We start from the raw sequence: 23,901 nt of genomic DNA, 5'->3' as shown, positions 1-23,901 counted from the left end.
CTGATGCCACTTATCTGGCATTAATCCCCCTTGTTAATGTGTTTCGCCAAATTCATGAAGCATTTGCAACACTTTTGGCTCTGACAGTGACTCCTGCACCAGATTCAGAAAGTACTACAATTCAGCACTTACAATGAATGCGCCACTTTTACATTGTGCCTCCCTGAATGCGCCACTTTTACATTGTGCCTCCCTGAATGCGCCACTTTTACATTGTGCCTCCCTGAATGCGCCACTTTTACATTGTGCCTCCCTGAACGCGCCACTTTTACATTGTGCCTCCCTGAACGCGCCACTTTTACATTGTGCCTTCCTGAACGCGCCACTTTTACATTGTGCCGCACTTAATGCGCCACTTTTACATTGTGTTGCACTGAATGCGCCAAATGTAAAAGTGACACTAATAAAGACCATCTCTGTTTTGGCATACAGAGAAAAACTGGCCCACGTATATTTTGCGAAAGTGTCCTGCATGCATCCTAAGAGACGTGAGTTCTAGATAAGTATATGAATTTGAGCATTCAGCACCACTTTTAGAATGTATGAAAGCCGCTTTCACAAAATCTGTCTGCACCAGTCTCTATGAATTCCAGGGAGTGTTTTATTTTATACCCTTTTGTGCCTATTAGAACCCTGCTGCTTCCAATTGTAAGCATACAACAGCCTAGGGAGGACATGTCATTGACAGGGCATATATCCCATCAGGTGGGCAAGGCTCATCAGAGAATATACTTTTTGAAGAAGCTATGAAGGGCAGGCTTTTTAGAGTGGGTCCTCATTAGCTTCTGTAAAGCTGCCATTCAAAGTGTGTTCAAGTATCACATTTCTTTATGGCAAGGATCATGCACAGTCCATGACAGAAATGCCTTGCAGAGGGTCATAAAAACCACACAGAATATTACTGCAGTAGTTAGTCTACCGAGTATTGATGAATTGGAGGAGGGGATGTGTCTTCCGAGACAGTGTATAATATATTGGAAGATACTACACATCCTGGTAATAGTCTGTATACATTGCTACCTTCTGGTAGGTGGTATAGAAAGCATTTGCTCTCATCCCACCAAGTTGTGGAATAGCTTCTTTCCTCGATCTGTACGGCTCTTGAATGCTTGAACTGTTGTGGAATAAACGGATTGGGAGTTATGTGTGCTGGTTTTGGTTAAGTGTTTTTGTGCTGGGCGTGGAAATCCTTTTTAATGTGAGGGAGCAACAACTGCATTTCATTTTATGATTGGTATTGTAAAATGACAATACATTTTTGGATTCTGATGTGTGGCTTTGTAAAGATTACGTGTTTTGTCGGAAGTAGTATCATTGCTAATGCTTCAATAAAAAGAGAAGTTCTATACAAACATTATGAAGAGAATATCAAGCAACTCAAAAAAGTAAAACTACTCAGCAAGGTGATTTCAAGTTAAAGTTTAGGTGTGGCGATTTTTTACATAGTTACATAGGCCCAGCCTGGACCAATGTAAGGGTGTATATGCCATAATTGTGGGACACCCCTGGTAACTTCCAGGTCTTGTGACAATCCCCGCCTCATCCTGTCAAAGAATACATTTACTCAGAAAATGCAAAGTACCTGACTTCCTGAGTTCAAGAAAACAGCAGGGCAGCCTTACAGAACCCAGAAGCTAGTGGCAATCACTGTAGTGGCGGTGCCTGAATACACTGATTACCAGCTTCCAAAGGGATTCCTCAGGAATGGCACACACATACTTACATCGGTCCAAGCTGGACTAATGTAAAAAAGTTGTCATACCTGAACTTCAGCATTAAATAGAAGTTCAGGAATAGCAAAAAAAAACAAACAAACACACACATACTCATCTTGATGGCTGCAGCACTGATCCCAACTGCACCTGTGGCTCTACCGCAAGAACTGATCGATCAAACACCACTGATCATTCAGTTCTCCCCCTCCACTCTGAGAAGAGAACAGCGATTGTCAGTCACCAGCTCTGTACTCTGCCCCTCCTGCGCTGGGTTGTGCAGGGGCTGCTGGCTCAGGCTCTCAGTGGCATGATGAGAGGCTGAGCTAGCTGCCAGTCTGCCGACTGTAAATTCGAAATGATCTTTCCTGAGCCTGGACCAAATGAGTGACGTCAGCCAATGAACTGCACCCCTGTGAGCCATAGGGGAAGTATGTCAAATAGCTTTGGCTATTTGAAACCAAGAAGCTCATCACTGAAGAGTCTTCACTTCTGGGAAGCACAGTAGGGCATAGAAAATATGCACTGTATAATTCACTTTAAACACAAATCAAACACTAAGGTTTATTCATGATTTTAGGATACAGATTTATGGGACCTCATCACATTATCCTAAAATGAGGAATAAATCCCTTTTATTTTGGATTTGTGATTGAAGTGAGACTGGTGGATACCTTGTTTTTGGAAGACTCTACTAAGTTTATAATAAGAAAAATAACTATTTTACAGGGAGGGTACACAGTGGCAATACTACCACTGTGCAACATTTATAGATTATATAAAAACAAAATAGAGAATTCTAGAGTCTGAGCAAAGGTTTTACATTGCCTAGTTATTTGACTTTAACAAAAGTCAGATATCAGTTCCAATGAACCTTTTTTAATGTCTTAATGTTTATTAATGTCCGATCAGCAGTTTTCTGACCTTTATGTCATTCATGTTTGGTAAGTCACAGGCCTTTCTGCCATCAACCATACGTGTTGCGTCTCTAACGTCTCAGATGGGTGAAAGGTAATGAACTGGATCACAAGGTAGCGGTTAATGGCTTGGTAATTTATCAGTTACAAATGGATTTATATCAAGGGACTTCAAAGGCATTCAAAGAAATGTTTTACCATATCACCGAAAGTGAAAACGATCCATACATGATATTGTTGGGGGAATAGATATGTAAAACAGTTACACAATTGAACTAACTGCCACTGATAATTGTACTTAAATCTAAATAGCTCAAAATACACAGCCCATTGCAATGCAAAGCTGAAATGGACCTTGAAGCTGTTGGATGCAGCCACTGTCATATTCCTTTAGTGCAGCTTTAGAGGGCCAGCAACTTTCGTATTCCTTTAGTGCAACTCTACAAACTATACATCAAAACAACAAAACTTATAGGAAGGATCTCTTAAAATGTTTCCTCTACGTTCTCAGATTAGCCTTCTGTTAGTTTGTTGGCATACAATCTGCCTACATCAAGGATGTCTTCTCAGTAACATATTTAGTTGTTCTGAGCACACTTAAGCCTAGTACACACTACTAATTTTTTTCATTCAACCCAGTGGCCTAAATATAAAACCTTTATGGTTTATGAGAATGGCTTTCTGCACCTTTTAAGCATCCTTAAAGTGGATCTTCACTCATAAAATGGACTTCCTCTCATCTGCCCCCACTCCTTCCTCTTCTACAATAGCATACCTTTTAATCTGGTGTGGGCCACTTTTTCCTGATTCCTGGGTAGGGCAGATCCAACAACCAGCCCCACTGCCTCCTGGAATTTCCACATTACAGATCCCACGAGGCAGTGCTTCACTCAGAAATTATGTACTGCGGGACCTGACACCTGAAATAACTGCTGGTTAAGTATATCCTCTTGTTTCTACTATAACCCCACCCCCCTTAGATTTTTGGGTTTTCCCACACATCTTCAGGTGTTTCTGCTCCAACTCCTGCATAATGTAGAAAAACAAATTTAAGCAAGAGTGGTATCCCACATGTGATGGACCTGGGATCTTAAGGCAAAATGTCTTGTTCCACTTCTAGGTTAAAATGGGTTCATTCTCAGAATCCCTAATGATGTGTTTGTTCTACATTATGGGCCAAACACCAAGGAAGCACAACACCTCAATTAGCTGTAATGGATGTGGCAGAACTGGGAATCCTGGTAGAGACATCTCAACACTAAATCACAAGAAATACAAGAAGTACGATTTACCAAGTGAGCAACTATGTCAATCTGAATTTCAGACTGTGGAAATGCTGGCCTTTAATGTAGTAAGCACCAATACAACAACATATAATTACCTTTTTCTTCTTTTTCATTTTCCTTTTCTCTTTATGTTTCTGCAGGTACTTTTCCCATGGAGTTAGCTTATCATTGCCCTCTAGTTTGTTTTTAACCATCTGTTCAGCACTTTCCTTGAGGCCTAGGGAAAACCAGAAGCCAAATGTTAGCTTAAAGTCAAATAAAATACCTGTTTCTTCACTAACGCTGTCACCTTTTGGTTGTAACTCCTTCTACAAAAGGATTATGTCCCTGCTGAGTAAAGGTAGTGAAACAACAGGTCTCATTTAAAGGTCGACTCTAGACAATCAACTATACATACTATATAACAAAGCTGCTTTACAGGGCAATACATTTGTCTTTCTGTTCATCCAGTTCTGAGACTTAACCAGCTCTGCAACACTGCACAGCTCTGTCTGCCAGGGAAGGAGACCCGATTTATTTCTTCTGCAGTTAAGCAACACAAGTAGGCAATGTTCCTTGGCCAGGTTGTGATTGGACAAAGAAGAAGTAGCATGCTGCTGAGCTCAACGCTCTGTCACACCTGACTGGCTGCTTTCCCTAATCTAAGCTCTGCAATAGTAAAGACAGAAGGAGGCTATTGAGGTCATCTTTCTTTTCTCTCCTCCAATCAGCATGTTCTTTGTTAGCACATGTAAAAGCGGTACACTTATTTGACCCCAGCTGCTTCCTCTCCCACTCTCCCTCCTCCAGTCTGAGTGATGCTGTACAGAGGATTAGAAAAGGCTGAAATTAAGTCAAATGCAGACATTTATATTATAATATAATTGTAAACAATACATAATACATTTTTTCCGATCTTTTTATAGCTCACTGGAGTGTAACTTTAAAATTAGATTTTAACAGCTCTATTTGTCCCGATGACCACTGTCACTAGGACAGAAAAAGAGAGCAGATTCAACAATGGGAAGTTGGGAGGCGACTACTATTTAAGAAGTAAATTACCCTCAGTCTGTAGAGATTTCCTCTTACTTCCTGCTGGGACTCTGTGACAGGAAGTGAAGGGAAGTTTCCCTAACGTGAGACAGCAATAGATTGACAGGGGTTTTTAAAACCTTTCCATACTCCATCCAAAGCTAAAGAAAACTATTTAGTCTTACAAACACTTCAAATACAGCCAACGCTGGCAGTTGAAGACATCACTTCATGAGACATTAAATGACGCATCCCATTACTTTCCTACATCTTCTAACTGCCGCTGCCTGACAGTTAAAGGACATACTGCACAAAGAGGCTTCGAAGAATGCCATTTTAGAACAAAAAAGCATGTTAGTCTAATGGGTTAAAGAAAACCTAAGCACCAGAGCAAATGAAAAATGCAACCAAAAGGATTTATAGAACAGAACTGAAAACTAAAACATCTCTCTAATTGGCTGCTTTTGTAAACACCTCCATTTTTCCATACATTTATTTTCCTACAAGGCCCTAAATGAACTTCAGCAAGTACAAAAAGTTCCAACAACCAGCATCACAATAATACCATCATCAGCTCTAATATGACTGGGGGGTTACCATGATTTATTATTGTAATTGTAACTTGGAATGGTTTATGGGTCATTTAATAGAAATACACATCTTCTTTGCATCTGGTATCTTAAAAGAAACAATAAAAATCACCAGAACATAAATCAGAATTATTTTTGCTATCTATGTTGCAATATCAGCTTAAATAGCCTTTGAACAAGCCGGTGATCGTGTATTTAATTGCATGATCTTTCGCAATGCCTCATTTAGCATCAGAGCTGGGAACATATAGGACCAGGCAAGGAAAATAAATTACACTCTGATTACCTGTTTCAGACAGGGAAACTGGATGGAGCCAAGTGCTATATTTAGTGTTAATGAACCAATTCTTTTAACCAACTACGGTCCTTTTAGCCAAAACAAGGTAACAGGTCTGGAGAGTAACAGTACACCTTTATATACTGGAATATTAGAATGACTTAAAGTAAAGCCTATTACAAGGCTCAGCAATTCAAACTGAGCAAAGGATGAAGAGCACACAGTCTACATTCCCTGAAAATTCCAAAATGAACAGAAGAAATATTCTTTTGTTATTCTGCAAATTTCTAACCAGTCTCCACCTCCCTCCACTTTTGAAACTCCATACTGAACCTTTAAAGTAGATGCAAACCCAACTAAATTACATTTGTTCTGCTAATGCACTGTGTATCAAAAATGATTGCCATTTCTAACAAACATTCATTTCCATATTTTTTCATCTTTGGTTGCATCTCAATGCTACTGATCTCCAGCAACCACTTCATGTCTACATATAAACACTCCAGCAATGGCAGCATGGCATGCCCAAGGATAGGTTTCCCACTGGTGATAACAGTGCATTATAAATGCATGTATGTTGAAGCGACCAATAGTTTCCAACAGAAGCCCAAGATAGGCTGATTAATGCATGAGGAAAACTGGGAGACAGGCACAAAAAATGAGCAAAAGAGCCTGCACAAGGAACCTCATGACATGTTCACCAGGTGTTAGGTGATGACCCCCACCCCAACCCCACTGTTGGTTGCTAGGACGCTGGCACCTGGGCCCCACAGTGTGACTGGTAGCAAGGAGGCCAGCATCATTAGTTATGTTGCAGGTGGCCCCTGTGCAACCCAAAAGCTAAGCATATGAAGGGCTCAACATGCACTCCAGTATGAAAATTTAAGCTAGCCATAAACAGTTCTTTTTCATATAGTCAACGCAAGTAAGGTGGATAGAGGAATCCCACCCACCAGGACATTGTATCCTATTCCCTACTGAACCCACCAAATTGTGGTCAGCGTATGGCTAACTTTAGGCCTCAGCCGTGCCATACTGTACCTGCATGATTTTTGCCTTACGGCCACCTCAATTTGCCTTGTGGGCAGCACAGCCCTGATGGGGGTGATCCCATGACTGTTCAGGAGGAGCTAGGAAGTTTGATTTATTCCACTTATTCTTTAAGTGGCTTTCACAATGTTTACAATTGAATTGGGTTGTGTTATCTTACAATTATGATGTGAATACTGCTAAGAGCAGAACATTTTCAGTAGCTTCCTGTTATGGAGGGCTGCCTATAATGAAGATCCTGTTGTGGACTTGTAACACTAACTAGCCTTCTGAATGAGTACATACAAAATACGCTAGCAGCAATCCAGAAGGTAAGCAAAGAGTTCAAATGACAAACTTTCACTTTGTTTTTTTTCAACCATCAATTAAAAAAAGAACACTCATTGTAATAATGTAATCCAGAACCAGCTTTGCAAATGGCAGTAGACTTTTTTTTGTTTTTCTTTTACACAAGAGCAATAAATCAGGCAACATGTATTCTATCTTTAAGAAGATGCACTTCTGTAGAATTTGACTTGTGGCTGCTCTCATACGTCAATGAAGTAGCCAAAAATATTGGCTTTTTGAACTGTACCTGGGTCTTATCAATTTAGACCAGTCTATCTCAATTGGGGTTCCTCTGGGAGTTGCTAGCGGTTTCTTAAGTAATGAGAATTTTCTGACTCTGATAATTTAGCACATTCTTCCCATTAGTCACCAATGTAAGAAGCATTCATCCAACTAATCACCTGACTCTGATAATTTAGCACATTCTTCCCATTAGTCACCAATGTAAGAAGCATTCATCCCACTAATCACCAGTGCTATTGGACCGTTTTCCCACTGACCACCAGTGTAAGAGATCATTTTATTGACCATCAATGTAAAAGGGGAGCTTTTAATGACCAACAGCTTAAGGAGGCACCCTGCACATCCCCCCCCTTCCCGCCAGGAGAACACAATAGCTCCACAGGAGAGATTCCCCCATTAACAATGACTGTGTTGACGGGGAAATTGAGCAATTTTCTTTCCTGCAACCAAGTTTTGCAGGAAAGAAAATCGCATCATCTATGGCCTGCCTCATTATATTTCATTCCTAGACACATTTTAATCATTGAAAATGTTGAAGAAAATAGAGCAGCCCTGGGTGTCAAAGGTACCAAGTACACCACATTCCTGATTTAATTTTCCCTTATAGCAGGGCTCAAAATTTCATGTCCAGAGCTACCAGCCAGGCCTAAAGAGTTACTCGCCACCAGTCGCCCCACCCAACTCCCCCGCCCCTAAACACATCCTTGTAAATTATCTCATGAAATGTCACTGTTAAATGTTTTATGCAGAATAAAGTTGCAAAAATAATTATTAACAGCAGCTTTAACAATATTAACATAAAGCAATGTAAACATCTCCTCTGTCCCATGTCCTCTTCCAGTCCCCATCTCCCTCATTCCATGTTCTCCTCTTTTAGTGTGATCTCCTCCATCCCATGTCCTCCTCCTCCATCCCACGTCCTCCTCCTCCATCCCACGTCCTCCTCCAGTACCATCTCCCCCATCCCACGTCCTCATCCAGTACCATCTCCCCCATCCCATGTCCTCCTCCAGTACTATCTACTCCATCCCACGTCCTCCTCCAGTACCATCTCCTCCATCCCACATCCTTCTCCAGTCCCATCTCCTCCATCCCACATCCTTCTCCAGTCCCATCTCCTTTATCCCATGTCCTCTTCCAGTCCCATCTCCTTCATCCCATGTCTTCCTGTACGCACATCAAATAATATACTGACCATACCCCAGTATCTCACCTTGCTGACAATAGCTGGACTGGTGGGAATTCCCAGAAAAAGCCTACTGGTTTTTAGTGGCCGCTCAGTCGGGGCAGCTGCACCCTATTCTCCAGGTCCAGGGGATCCAGACGGCTGGAGAAGGAGCCACCACTACAGGACAGGAAGGAAGAAACCACAAAGAAAAGCTGCAGGGAGTGGGGGTGAGCCAGAACAGTAGAAATTCATCCAGTGAGCCATTTTGTTAAACTCCTCTGTTAAAAGGGAGCAGTCAATGTGCTAGCTAAGTACCCAACACCCTTTACAAACCTTGTGCTGGCACACATGTCATCCACTGCATCAAAATTTTGATAAACAGGGTTTATGCAAATTAAGTGTTTTAAGCCTTGTACGCACAAGGCTGCGAGCACAGATTGGAGCTGACTAGCTCCTTTTTTCCCAGCATGCCTGTTCGACAGAAGCCGGACAGGCTGCGGAACACATTGGCCAAATGTCAGCTGGTTTCTGTTGAACTGGCCAGTACCGGCTGATATTTGGCCCATGTGTATTTGGCTTTACAAATACTGTAATAAATCACTGCATAATGCCTAGTACAAACAATAACGGATGAAAAATAGAGCTGAGCGATTGCAGGACATTTGTTAGTACACCGCTTTCAAGAGCCAATCACGACAGTTCATGCAAAATTTTTCGAAGGGACAAACAACAAACATTTTTCGTAAGGTAACAGAACAAATGATTTTTGTTTAATCAGTGACCTTGCATGGTCAGAAACAAAAGAATATAATACATTACATCATCATCCTAGATTGTAAGCTTGAAAGAGCAGGGCCCTCGATCCCCTCATGTTTTGCATTGTATTGGTATTGTTCTGTCACATGTTCTGTCCCCCTTTGTAATGTACAGCGCTGAGCGAACTATTGGCGCTTTATAAATACTGAATAATAATAATAATAATAATAATCATGGGAGTTGTATTCTGTCTTACAAGAATTTCTGTAACTCTAGTAACCTATTCATTTTTGATATGAAACTAGCATACAGAAGAAAAAAAAAGCCGATCATTCATCCAATAGTTTCATCACATGTAGGAGGCTTAAGATAACAAGTTCTACCCTGTTCATTATCAGTGTGTTGTAATTATCTATGCAGGAAAGCTTGCATTTGTTGTGCAATGTACAGTCATGTTAATGCATTACAAGCCATGCCAAAATGTAGGTATCAAGAGCTAAGCAATATGTTAAATTCAATGAAAACATTTTGTCTTTAATATTCCAATAAAGAAACTGCTTCTACAATTGAAAATCCAGAACCTCCTATGTGACTTGTCCCCAACGTCATCTTTCAACAGAAAGACAACACTTCAGCCAAATGGATCCCACCCATTACTTCAAATCAAGGGAGACTTAATAGCATGTTTGCCAAATATGTAAACTGAACAGTTTTCAACTTATTTGCTCAGTATTATCATATTACTTGGATTTTTTCATTTTACATTTAGCAGTGATGCACAGTGACAGATCAAAGTACTCAAGGGGACCTTTCACCCCCCCACTGGGAGGTATAATTACCAGACCATGACTTAAATCCCTGTCCTTTTATCTGTGCACTAGGAAAAAAGTGATTGAATTAGCATTTCCTGCACTGTCAACAGTGGGGAAAAGGTTTGATCCTAGGCAAGACGCAATGCAAAGAACAAAATAATACAGCTTTGCTTCTCTTGTAAAATTTCACAAAGCACAACTCTCCAGGGAAAATAAAGCAACTGAAAAGTCTACTAATAGATTTTAAATATGTACTACACATTACAATAACCAGTTAGATGATCTACACATCCTGTACAGGGAAACCAGAGATAGTTATTCAAAGCTAAAGCAACTTCTATCAAAGAGGTTAAGTTTCCAATATGCTTGGGATCCCTTCATGTGGGGACACAGATGACTTTTCCCTGCCCCATAGCTTCTGGGCTTCATCAGAAGAGACAACAATAGATTTTACGTGTAGCAGCACCTGCTGATCTAATCTGACTTTCTATTTTGTCAGGCCTCATTCTAAAAAGTAATATAGTCAACAGAGGCATGGGGGTATCATTTACATATTACAGCTCCTGCATTGACTGTATGACTTTCTTAAATGTCACTTGCACTTTTTAAAGGTCATTTATTCTTTAAAAATGCTGCCTTGTTTTAATCTGTACTATTACTTGTATTTAGCCACTTCAAGTCCGGACACTTTCACCCCCTTCTAGTCCAGGCCAATTTTCAACTTTCAGTGCTATCACACTTTGAATGACAATTGCGTTGTCATGCAACGCTGTACCCATATGAATTTTTTTAGCATTTTTTGAGACAGATAAAACTTTATTTTGCTGGTATTTATTCACCACTGGGATTTTTATTTTTTTGCTATATAAATGAAAAAGTCCAAACATTTTGCATTGCAGGGGCTCAGCTATCAAGAGAACCTATTACTGTTCTCTAAATGAGTCACATTAAAGTGATATTAAAACTTTAGTTTTTTTTAGCACCTTCAGGAGCTGATTTAATTACTGAGTATGCAGCTTCTTTATATTTAAATTTTTGCCTATGTTTCGGTTTACGCCATGACCACTGGCCCGGGTACCCTATTTCAGGGTGGCTCCTTTCTCTTGCAGCATCCAATAGAAACAGACTGGCATGCAGGGACTAGAGTTGTGCCTCCCTACAGTGTGTGCATCAACAGAAACATACAGCCTGCACAGCCTAGGATGGCAAGGTACTCCCCTGCTCCTCAAAGTTAACAAGACTGTTTAAAGACTGTCCACTGTCAACTCTTTAATGTGAAGACCCAGAACTATGCTCATTTACTTCACGGTCTACAGGGGAAGCCATGGTAGTCATACAATCTAGGTCAAACATGTCTTCCTCTCTTCATCTCCATTGTATAGGAGGTGAGGAGATTAGCAGTTTACAGAAGGAAAAAAATATTGTCTTTTCTGCAAATGTCCTTAGCCTGAAAAAAAGTAATGAATGCAGCCAGCAGATCTAAGGACTGGTAAGCTGATAAATAGATCTAATTTTTCTGCTTATATTTAGTTATCCTTTATACTTATACTTATTTTCCACCATAATTTGCAAATAAATTCTTTCCAAATCAGCCAATGTGATTGTCTGGATTTTTTTTCTCATTTTGTCTCTCATAGTTGAGGTCTACCTATGATGCCAATTACAGGCCTCTCTCTCTTTTTAAGTGGGAGAACTTGCACAATTGGTGGATGACTAAATACTTTTTTGCCCCACTGTATATGCGTTGAGTCCTTTATATTAAAGCACAAGCAGCCCTTACGCGGGTCATGTAAAGGGAAGAGTGGATCATGCATATCATGGTTTTAGACTTATCTTTACTATATCACAGATACAAGTAAAATATGTTAAGTGATAACATGTTTTTTTAAAATGTTCACATACACTACACAATATCACTGTCATGTAGTAGGTCAATATCATGCATTGATGTCTGTTAGCTTTCTGATGAAAGTGCCCTTATCATTTGAGTTACCTATGTTGATGTTCCTACATGTGAGTTTAAAATATTTGGCTTCCATTTGCCATCAAGATAAATGTATCATTTTGTTTTATACTGTTAATCATTTTAGGTTATATCATTGTAACCAGAGGGTGCCTTAGGTGATCATTAAAAGGGATTACTGGACAGGAAGCCAGGTGAATGTGTGAAAATGTCTCCCCCTCCTCAGACTATTTTGAAATTATCTTCAGTTCTGATAAGCTCTTAATACTACCATTAAGCCTTTGTTTTTATCTAACTATGTGCACCTGAAATTATGTTTCCAGCCAAGATTATCATGCAGTTAATGATTAATTGACATTGGATAACAGTGAAGACTATCCAGAGGGTTTCAGGACATCATCCTGTGTAATGCAACAGTGCCTCTCAGTGGTGATTCATTATATCACCACTTAAAAAAAAAAATCTATCATCCTTTCTTTTATATCCACTTGACCGCCTGAAGATTTAACCCCTCTTGACTAGGCCATTTTTTGCTTTCTGGCACTGCATTACTTTGACAATTGTGCGGTAATGCTATGGCGTTCATAAATGAAATTGATATAACTTTTTCCTCACAAATAGAGTGATCTTTTGGTGGTATTTGATCACCACTGGTTATTTTCTGCACTATAAACAAAAAAAGACCGATAATTTTGAACAAACAATATTTTTTACTTTCTGCTATAAAACATAACAAAATTGTTTTTTGTAAAAAATCACATTTCTTCATAAATTTAGGCCAATATGTATTCTGTTACATATTTTTAGTAAAAGAATCCCAATAAGTGTATATTGATTGGTTTACGCGAATGCTATAGCATCTACAAACTATGGTGTACATACAGGAATTTGTTTTTCATAATTGTAATGGCGGTGATCCCGACTTAGAGTGGGAATGCGATACTGTAGTTGACAATCTGACACTAACTGACCCTTTGTAGAAACCAGTGACGCTAATACAGTGAACAGTGCTAAAAATATGCACTGCCTATTGACTGCACTGGCAACTGGTGCTTTCACTAAGGGATGTGCTAGATGTTATTACCTGCTTTGCAGAGAAACAAAATACAGCACAACCCCACTGACAGAACAGAGCTCTGCTTTGTTTCTTCTTGCCGAACAGAGGGTGGCGGTGGTCATCCACTAAAGTGTTGAAAAGGCCCAAAAGCTAGAAACATTACAGCGATTCAACAAGTGACAGTACTTTCTGGGTAGGGCTTTCACCTACAGAGCTCTGGATTTGAAGAACAGGGCTGGCCCCTCAAAACGCGTTAGGCTTAGCTTTGAAGGCTTCCCAAACCACTGGCTGAGAACTGTGGACCTGGAGGTGGCCTCGACTGCATACTTTTAAATGACAATGAATGTGCAGCAGAAATACTGCTAGAGGGCGTGTGTATATATATATATATATATATATATATATATATATACACATATATATATATACATATATATATATATACACATATATATATACACATACATATATTGCCAGCGTGTTTACACAGTAAAGCACACACACAGATAAAAAAAGCACACAGTTAATCCTTTGATTGCCCCAGATGTTAACGCCTTCTTGCCCAGTGTCATTATTACAATGTAAGTGCTTTTATTAGCACTGAAACAAACATGTCATACTTACCTGCTATGTGCAGTGGTTTTGCACAGAGTAGCTTGGATCCTCCTCTTGTCAGGTCCCCCACCGGTGCTCCTGGCCCCTCCCTCCTGTTGGGTGCCCCCACAGCAAGCAGTTTGCTATATGGGGGCACCTGAGTATGCACACTTCCCAGCTGCTGCTCTGTAAGTCCATTCACACAGAGCCATGGTTTGGCCCCACCCCCTCTCTCTTCTCATTGGCTCACTGGCTGAGATTGACAGCAGTGGGAGCCAATGGCTTCCACTGCTGTCTCAGTCAATGAGGAGAGAGAGTCCCGGGATAGGTGAGACTCCAGTGCAAATCGCTAGATTGAGAGGGGGCTTAGGTGAGTATTAGGGGGGCTGGGGGGGATGCTGCAAAAGAGTAGGATTTTTTACCTTCATGCATAGAATGCATGAAGATAGAAAACCTTGAGCCTTTACAACCACTTTAAAGTAATAGTGCTTCCTACTCACTTCCCCCACCCTCCACCATCTCCAGGCAAAATATACTGTATTCCACTCTATTTACATGTGACAGTGCTCAAGCCTGAGTGGCCAATTATCAGTCATGAACCTGGGTAATCTTCAACACTATCTGACTGCAGCTTAACCAAGGTGGATGTGAGGGAGCGGATATGGAAGTATACCTTGCTGGGGAGTGGACTATCAAAAGGCATTGTCACCATGTCCTGAATAGGCAGATAATGATGTCTCTTTATCTGGATTTACAACTAGGTTGTCCTAAAGCAACAAAGTCATTTCAAAGTCCCTTTTCTAGTACTGCAGTGAAAACATCTTTAACTTTTTTGTTGTTAATAGGGAAACCAAAATTACCTGGGACCCATTTTACTTCCATTTCCACATCCTTGTCCTCCTGCTTCTTCTCCTTTTCCTGGATGCCCTTAAGCAGCTCCCTGTAACGAGCAATCTGGTCTTCATCATCCTTTGGCCCTATTTTAGACTTCACATCTTCTACCTCCACATTTTCTACAAGGGTAAAAACATAATTGCAATCCATTGCAAGAATAATCTATGCAGCATAAAGAAGCAATAACAAACACGGTACCAAATACAATGCATTACCCCAAAATTAAAAGCAAATCTTAATGTTTATTTATATATTTGAAAATGCAGTTGTGCTGGATGGGGTTTGCTACAGATAAAAGCAACAACGAAGAAAGTTTAAAGCAGTATTAAACCCAAAACCAAAAATAGAGTATATTACAGCTAACCAATCAGATGCGGTGGCTGCATTAGCTTTCTTCTTTCATGGTTTTTCCCTGTGTTTTCACCTGGTGATCCTGCCAGTAACATGCCTCCTATTTTAGAGTGCCTCCACTCTGGATGAAGAGAGAGATACCTTTGGATAGCAGCACTGTCGGTCTGGGGGCTGGGGCATGGTAAATGAACTCAAACTCCAGTTAACACTTTATAAGCAGTTACAGCAACAGGGTTTTTATTTTTGAGGTAAAGGTTTTATATTAGGGGTCACCAACCAGTAGATAGTGGCCAGGAGACTGGTGGATCAGGGTCTAGGCTTGCTGACCTGCCATTCCAAACCATCAAACAGAATGCAATGCAGAGAGACTACTTGTTGGAGCTGTAATAGGGAGCAAGAGCCACATAAGGCAATGCCTCCTCTGTAGCTCTGGATCCTGTCCCATGAGGGGTGATACCAACTGCTCTCCACCTCTTATCCTGGCTAGTGGTCTAAAGAATGGTGCCAACAGCAGGAGAGAAGAGATCCTCAAGTCAGTGTGAAGCAATACACTGGGCATAAAAGCATAGGGCTGTTTTCAATCTGATGCCCTGAGATTAACCCTCACTGCGGATGCAGGGCAGTGTACCTGCTGCTTTCCTGCTGGTTGGCAGCGCTTAGTCATGGACTACTATTATATCCTGAGTGTTTGCTGCAATTTCTGAAAACTCCTGGAGTTTTGGTGCACTTTCAGAAAGTGCTCCACACCTGCAGGATATAATGGAAGTCTATGGCATAGCACAGCTAAACCAGTGCAATGTTGCAGATGCACTGCGCTGCACCCGCGGTGCAGGTAAACTCCAGCACATCAGTGTGAAAGCAGCCTTATAGGGGGCTCAGAACAGTAAGGGTTCATTTACATTTGCAGTTTGGGGGGTAGTAAACTCCATAGTTAAGACAAGTTTACCCCACCCGCACCCCCTTTACCTACAGTGGCAAGGGGTGTACACATGTTGCAGCCACAGCAGGAGTTAAATGCCTGTCATGGTTGGTGGGTGTAGCGCCCAACAAGCATGACCCATTCAAGTGAATGAAGCCACTCTGCAAGTGCCCTGAAATCTTCTGCAGTGCAAACAAGAAGTGAAAATAAAAGACAGAAGGCCTAAAAAAAAAAAAAAACTAATGCAGCCACCATAAACTAAGAAATGGTAAGCTGCAATATAATAAATGTTTGCTTTTGGGTTTAATACCTCTTCCAGCCTTGAAAGAATGTGAAGGACATACAACATGAGAAATATGAAGGCTGTCACTGCTGATCTCCTCCTGAAAGTAGCTGGTGCCTGAATTTCTCTGGTTTCAGTCCTGAGTGAATGACTTTGGACAAGCATGTAGCTAGTGAAATCAGAAGAATATAAAAACTCCTTATCTGCATATTTAACTAGGGTCTGTTACTAGCATAATTTGGAAAAATCTGGATACATGCCACAGCCAGGTAAATAACATTTTCAATAAACTGCGTATTTTCTCAGTTCAGGTTTGATCAACGACACAAACATAGACATTGGCTACACCTCTGCATGTGAAATTTTAACGCGAGTATGAATGGATTCAATAAACTAACCTGCTGAGAGTTCATCATCCTCTTCTTCACTAGAAGATGCTAAATATGCCTGAAAATCCATGTCAAGGATCTCATTCTTTTTAAACGGTCTGTTTAAAGTCGTAACCCTTTCCTGATCAGTCTCATCCCAAGTCAGGTCTACCTAAAATAAATAAAATTGAAAAAAAAAAAACAAACAAACCCAAAAACAAAAAACACTTTATTAAATTAAACACTTTGTGATAATAAACCCCAAATCCTAACAATAGTGCATTTAAAATTAAATTGCTATTACACCCAAAACCAAAAATGTAATATATAGCAGCTTGCCAATCATTAAATATGGTGACTGCATAGGTTTTTTGTTTTTTCTTCAAGGCTTTTTTCTTCTGTTTTTACCTGGTGATCTGGCCAGTAAAACACCTCTTGTATTGTATTGCCTCTATTCTGGAAGATGGAGCAACAAAGACACCTTTGTAGAGCAGCATTGTTAATTAGTGGGATGGGAGCATTAGTTATACTAGCAAATTGTGATACACTAACAAATGGAAGCCAAACTCCAGCTTACAGCAACAGTTTTTTTCCTTTTGGGATAAAGATTTTACATAAATGAAATAAGGATGATCATTGTAAGCACCCCTGTCAGTTTGTCTCAGGGCTCATTCAAACAATACGTGCATAAAAACTGAAGGAAACTGACGCGCAAATTTCACTTCCAGAGACATCAGTTTTCATGTATGCTTCTGTGAGTGTTATATAAGTTACAGATTCCTGTGCAGAAAAATTCTGCATGGGATACTAGTGTTGTGGTGTGAACAGGGCACATAGAGAACAATTGATTTTGCTGTGCCCTTGCAGAACACATGCGGAAAAACTGACGTCTCTGCACCATGGCGTGAACGAGCTCTCATCCCTCTACAGTAACTGCTACATCTGCAAGACAGCTTGTTCTTTTGGTGGCCAGACAGCCAGGTGCAAAATAAGGGAAAGAATCCCTATAAAAGATAGCTAATGCAGTCACCACATCGAAGAATAGTTAAGCTGCAATATAATAAATGTTTGCTTTTGCGTTTAATACCACTTTAACTGTTGCCCCTTTTAAATCAGCTGATTTAGTGCCATCAACTGTAATCACCATTTTTATATCACTTATACCAGTACAACAAGAAATGAATTGATAACAGGAAAAAAGATTGATAATATCTTTTCGTCTTTTATGAAATAAACATTCTGAACATCCCTACAGATGAGGATGCTCTTCTCCCAACCCTTCAAGCCAAAGCGGAGCTTGCCAAGGAGCATTAACATCTAAAGGGAAGCCTTCTTTCATTGTATGCTTTAAAGCATCACAGGTTCTGTTGCTATAGCTCTATGTAGGTCTCTTGCTGTTTTCTAGGACCCAGTGCAAGTTTATTTGGCTTACACCAGGTGCTATATGTATATGAAGTACAGGGAGTAATAAACAGCTCTTATATCAGACAGAGAGGTCAAATAAAATTATTAAGTGAGTTGTCTATACCTTTGATGTTACATTGGCTGCAGAGGTAAATAACTTCGGTTTGTAAGCAGAGATGTCCACATCTACAGCGGAGTCCTTGGGCTCATCATCAAACTGTGCCTCATCGGGAATAAACCTGTTAAGTGCAATAGAGACCAGAGAAATGCATATTTAAAAATGCTATAAAAAAAAAAAATTACGATGTGCATATTTTCTGATAGGATGCTATTTGCTCCAGTTTGCAGTGAGCCTGCAAACATAACAGCACTATGCACAAAGGCGTTAACAGAACAATGTTAGCAATGAGTGGTGGTGTTTAGTACATAAGCACTTGGCTGCTATTTATTACTAGACAGCTTTAATTAATGACAATAGTTGTTATAGGAAACATTTGATAACAGCTGAGCATCATGTATAACACCAGCAACAAACTCTAGTTGAATTCAAGCACAATAAATACTTTTGTTCACACCTCAGTTACCTTTTTATTACAAGATAAGGTTTAGTAGACAAATACAAAATTGTATTTTTGCTGTGATTTATACGCCCCAAGGGCCTATAACATTTACCTAGCACTAGGACAGTGCAACTCCTGTGTAAGTAAAGTATATAATAAATACAATCCACATAAGGGATTGGCACAGGAAATACACCCTGTAAAAAACCTGTATACCATTTTAAGAGTACAGGATGGCTGCTATTGCCTTTTAAAACCCATCTCGGTGTACCTGATTTAGTTTAATTTGCTACTGAGGACCAGACACTGGGCTAAGCCTTGCCCAGCTTTTATTCTCCTTTCTGATCTTTTCTTTTGCCCACTAAACAGCGGACACCTTGTTATAGTACTTTTCTTTTAATTATAAACATTTGAAATGGCTGACATTTTTAGTTTACAGTACATAAAAGCCAAGGGATGACAGACAAGATAAGAGACAATTCATGTGGAATATGTGAAACTGATAATCCCTAATAGGTAGTTAAGAATGTGTAAGGAAGTCTAATGAAAATAAAAAATGTTTGGAAGAAAAAAAAAAGGAATGTGTCAAGGCCTCTTTCACATGTGCAATGATTCTAAACACACTCCTAAAAATGATCACTTTTCAGACACCGTTTAAAGGCGGTTTACCGAAATTCAGACTGCTGCTAACTGTACGACAGCTTTTTTTTTTTTTTTTTTTTTCGATTCCAAGGGAGATTTTACATTAAAATACCTCAACTGCTAGGCAAGCACTCGGCATGCAGATGTAACATGGACACATTGGGGGTTATTTACTAAAACTAGAGAGTGCAAAATCTGGTGCAGCTCTGCATAGAAACCAATCAGCTTCCAAGTTTTATTGCCAAAGCTTCATTGGACAAGCTGAAGTTAGAAGCTGATTGGCTAACTTTCACAACTGCACCACATTCTGAGTGCTCCAATTTTAGTAAATCTTCCCCATTGATTTCAATGCAACATGTTTGCCAAACATGATATTGATTTGCAAACTACACAAATTTCACAACAGGAAAAAGATGGTGTGTCGAACAGTTACTCTTCTACCAATGGTATGCAAAATAATTCAGCTATTAAATCCACTAAGAAATTTCAGGAACATGCACAAAAAATTAAGCCGGGAGCTGTCCCCAAGATGAAGGAAAATGTTTTTTTAGACAGACCAAATCTGAGCACCTCACCCAAGGCAGGCAAGGGGATAGAATTATACACAGTAAAAACAACACAGAAAGGGGATTGAATATCATCAATCTCTCATCCTACAAATTATCAAGAGAAGAGGAACAGGTATTAGCATTGGGACTTTTTGTGCCAACAAAGGAATCGATACATTTGAAACAATCAAAGAGATTAATCTTTTTGCACGAAAATTGTTCTTTACAAGCTTCTATGTCAAACACACGAATAAAGATGAAAATATGGAGACTAATCTTACAACAGCGGACTTTAAAGCACTTAGAGACTTAATGTTACTATTGGAAGAAAGTGAACCCAACAATCAGATTGATGGCTGGGACACTGAAAATCTGTTGGAGCAAATTAGTGAGGACACACAAACACAGGATATGAGTTTTCGCAAGAAGTCTCATATTTTTCCATCTCTTAGTCAAAATCCAGCTATTGCTTTGTTTGTACGACATGTTACTAAGAATATTGAATTACTTAAATCTGACCATACTCATGGTAATTTGAGTGCAGCTGAAAAAACTGCAGTCAAATCATTATTGGCAAATACCAAAATAACTCTTAAACCTTCTGATAAGGGAGGGAACATTGTCATAACGGACAATTGCATGTATGAAACCGTGTTTAAAAATCCTTAGAAATAAAACATGTTATAGGAAAATCTCTGCTGCACTGACGAATGAATTCAACTCAAAATTTTATGAGTTGGTTGATTCAGCATATAGAAACGGAACTATCCAGAAAGATCTATGGGAATATATTAGAACTAGGCACCCTAGAATGCCAACATTCTATGCACTTACTAAAATTCACAAAGACACGAACAATCCTCCTGGTAGACCTATCAATTCAGGAAATGGCTGTATTTCAGAAGGAATCAGTTAAGTTATAGACCATCATCTTAGAACCCATGCTGTAAGTTTAGCATCCTATGTTAAATACTCTATCCATCGTCTTAATATTATTGAAAATCTTGATGTACCTCAATCTGCCTATTTAGAAACAGTTGATGTGGAATCTCTCTATAATTGCATTCCACATAACAAAGGAGTTGCTGCGGTCAAACATGTTCTGCCGCAATGTGGAACGCATGAATGGAGATTTAATTAATTTATTTTGACTATGCTTGATTTTATTTTAAGTCATCATGTTTTTTTTGTTTAAAGGCTCCCACTACCTCCAGGTACAGGGCATGGCTATGGGGGCTTGTTGTGCTCCTTCCTTTGCCAATCTGTAGCTGGGGGTGTGGGAGCAAGATTTTCTGTCCAATGAGTCTCTCTCTGGATATACACAACATATCATCTGGCAAAGATATATAGATGACATATTCTTTGTCTGGGATGGTCCTGAAATGTTATTGAAACAATGAGTTGATGTGATGAATCAAAATTATTCAAATCTTTTTTTTTTCACTATGACCCATGGTCAAGAGAAAATCAACGTTTTGGATATTAATAACTCGAAGGCAATGGGGGGGGGGGACGCCTGAGGAGTAGTCTCTTCAGGAAAGAAACTGCCGGCAATACAATTCTGCATGCCAATAGTTTCCGCCATTAAAGAGATCCATTCCATATAGTCAGTTTCAGCGCATTAAACTAAATTTTACAGATTATTGTGTTCCAGAGAGAGGCAGATGAGCTTACTAAACAACTGTTAGCACAAGGATATACAAAAACAGGTCTTAAAAAGGCTTTCAATCGTGTAAAAAATTTGGATAGGCATGATCTTTTGTTTAATTCTAAACATCATAAAAAAAATGACCAAGAGGAGGTTAAGGTCATTTTGAGATACTCTAATGAACATGTGAAAATAAGAAAGATATTATCACTGGTCTGTCCAAGCAGAAGACCCAACTATTGGAAAATTGGTGGGTAAGAACCATTCTATTACCTATAGAAGGGCAGTGTCCCTAAAGGATTCCTTAGTACAAAGTGAATATAAGGGGGATCAGAGATGTGATCCATGCAAACATTTTGGCACTTTCCCTTGTGGAGAATGTGCATATTGTTGCTTACTTACTAACAAAAAACAATTTATTCTTCCGAATGGAGAAAATTTTGTTTCTAAACACTTGTAAATTGCCAGACTAAAGGGATAGTATACCTTATGTTATGTGAATGTGGATCTTTCTGCGTAGGCAAAACACATCAGGAATTTTGGAAACGCATTTATAAACAAGTTCATGCTATGAGGATACGCAATCTTTATTTACCCTTGGGAAGGCATGTTGCCAAATTCTATAAATATAGGATGCCTAAGGTGACCTTTTTAGCTCTTGATAGAATACATGTCCCTATCAGGGGAGGCGACTGGAACAAGACACTACTCCAGCAAGAAATGCGCTGGATTAAGTGCCTTGCTGCCACTCGCCATCCTGGTCTAAACAAATATGAAAACTATAGACCTTTCCTAGAGAGATTTGCCTATGGTAAAACAGATTGAGAATTTACTCAACAATGTCCTCCTATTTAATGCTTCAATAATATCTCCCCATAGGGAGACTTTCAAATTTTGTCTATGCTGCAAGGATCTCTTTTCAATAGTATTTGTTGTATTTTCCTTTAATACATATATATTTGTCAGGGCAGGGCTGTGGAACGGACAGGTAGGCCTAGTGGCAGGGTAACGCACTGGCTGACGACAACCACCACCAACAGACCGAAGTCCCTCAGGGCACGGAGTCTAAGTCCCAGGCTGCCCTTCACCAGGGCCCCTGATGGTGGGGATGGACTTGACACAGCCAGGAACCAGGTCGCAGCCCCCGAGACACCCCGGCTGCGGTAATGGCCACCGCCAATGGCGTGTAGCTGGTGAGAATGACAATAGCGTAGTCAGGCAGGCCGGGTCGACAACAACGGGACAAAATGGTACAGAACAGTAGACAGAGAATCACAGGTCACGGGCCGGGTTCAGCAACGGAAGGTCAGATCGAAGGAGAACACAGAGAATGGTCTTAGTCACAAGCCGAGTCAGATACCAGAAGAGTCACGAGCGTATACACAGAGCTGTAGCAAGACAAAGACACAAGTGCAAAGAGCATGTGCGGATCACAGGTTTATATGTACTCAGCCACCCCCCTCTGGGGGATGGACCTCAGAGACCTGAAGGCATAAAAGATTCCCACCATGCTCAGCAGAAATCCAGGATGGATGCCAGCACATGGAGTAACATAACCTCTGGGAAAAGGTAGGACCTTGACAATATTATGCTGTCCGGATTATATAGTAATTTTTACTGTTATAATTGATTTCTGTACATATCTCCTATGTAGAGGCCATGTTTGTTTTCCTTATGGGACGGTCATACATTGCCATGTCCAGCACAGAAAGGGTCACTCAATCCATTTCCAGGATGGAGGACCTGCGTTCTGGCCTTGTAGAGCAATAGAGGAAGTTGTAATTCTGTCCCCTTGCTCTCATGCGCCTTGTGTGCAGGTCATACTGTTTTGGTGTCGGCAGCGGGGGCCTCCAAGATGGCTCCTGTCTGGTCTCCGGAAGTGCATAATTCCGGAGCTGAATGTGACGTCAATGTGCATAGCGTGGTCACGCATGCACAGTTGTGATGAACGCCGGGGACCACACGATGGGCGCCATTTTTTTCTCCAGCGGATGTGATCCGCAAAAGGGAGGGAATATGCACATTACATCCACATTAGACTCTATAAAAAGCCCTAACTGGCATTATCAGACACAGCTTTCAGCATCTAGCCTGACTTTGGGAGACCCCTTAGAGCAGTGGTTCTCAACCTTTCTAATGCCGCGACCCCTTAATACAGTTCCTCATGTTGTGGTGACCCCCAACCATAAAATTATTTTCGTTGCTACTTCATAACTGTAATTTTGCAGTGGGAGGACTAGCGCCCCATCACTGATGTCAGTGGGATGAATAGTGTCCCATCGTTGGTATCAGTGGGAGGAATAGTGCCCCATCGTTGGTGTCAGTGGGAGGAATAGTGCCCCATCGTTGGCGTCAGCGGGAGGAATAGTGCCCCATCGTTGGCGTCAGTGGGGGGAGGAATAGTGCCCCATCGTTGGCGTCAGTGGGGGGAGGAATAGTGCCCCATCGTTGGCGTCAGTGGGGGGAGGAATAGTGCCCCATCGTTGGCGTCAGTGGGGGGAGGAATAGTGCCCCATCGTTG

General features: G+C 40.4%; 1 protein-coding gene across 1 annotated transcript in view; it reads right to left on the bottom strand.

Moving 5' to 3' along the window:
* ESF1 (ESF1 nucleolar pre-rRNA processing protein) overlaps positions 1 to 23,901 on the bottom strand; it is a 78,581-nt gene that overhangs the window by 25,715 nt on the left and 28,965 nt on the right. Inside the window, exons 7-10 of the mRNA XM_089690780.1 lie at positions 18,107 to 18,221; positions 16,609 to 16,750; positions 14,624 to 14,776; positions 4,011 to 4,132 (exon numbers count right to left, since the gene is read on the bottom strand). Of these exons, the coding sequence (XP_089546906.1) occupies positions 4,011 to 4,132; positions 14,624 to 14,776; positions 16,609 to 16,750; positions 18,107 to 18,221 (532 nt within the window). The remainder of the gene's footprint in view (positions 1 to 4,010; positions 4,133 to 14,623; positions 14,777 to 16,608; positions 16,751 to 18,106; positions 18,222 to 23,901) is intronic.

This window comes from Staurois parvus, unplaced genomic scaffold (genome assembly GCF_062004578.1).
Source record: "Staurois parvus isolate SC_StPar_1 unplaced genomic scaffold, SC_StPar_1.0 ptg000543l, whole genome shotgun sequence".
NCBI classification, from domain to species: Eukaryota; Metazoa; Chordata; class Amphibia; order Anura; family Ranidae; genus Staurois; species Staurois parvus.
This window is presented reverse-complemented; position numbering and strand designations above follow the sequence as displayed.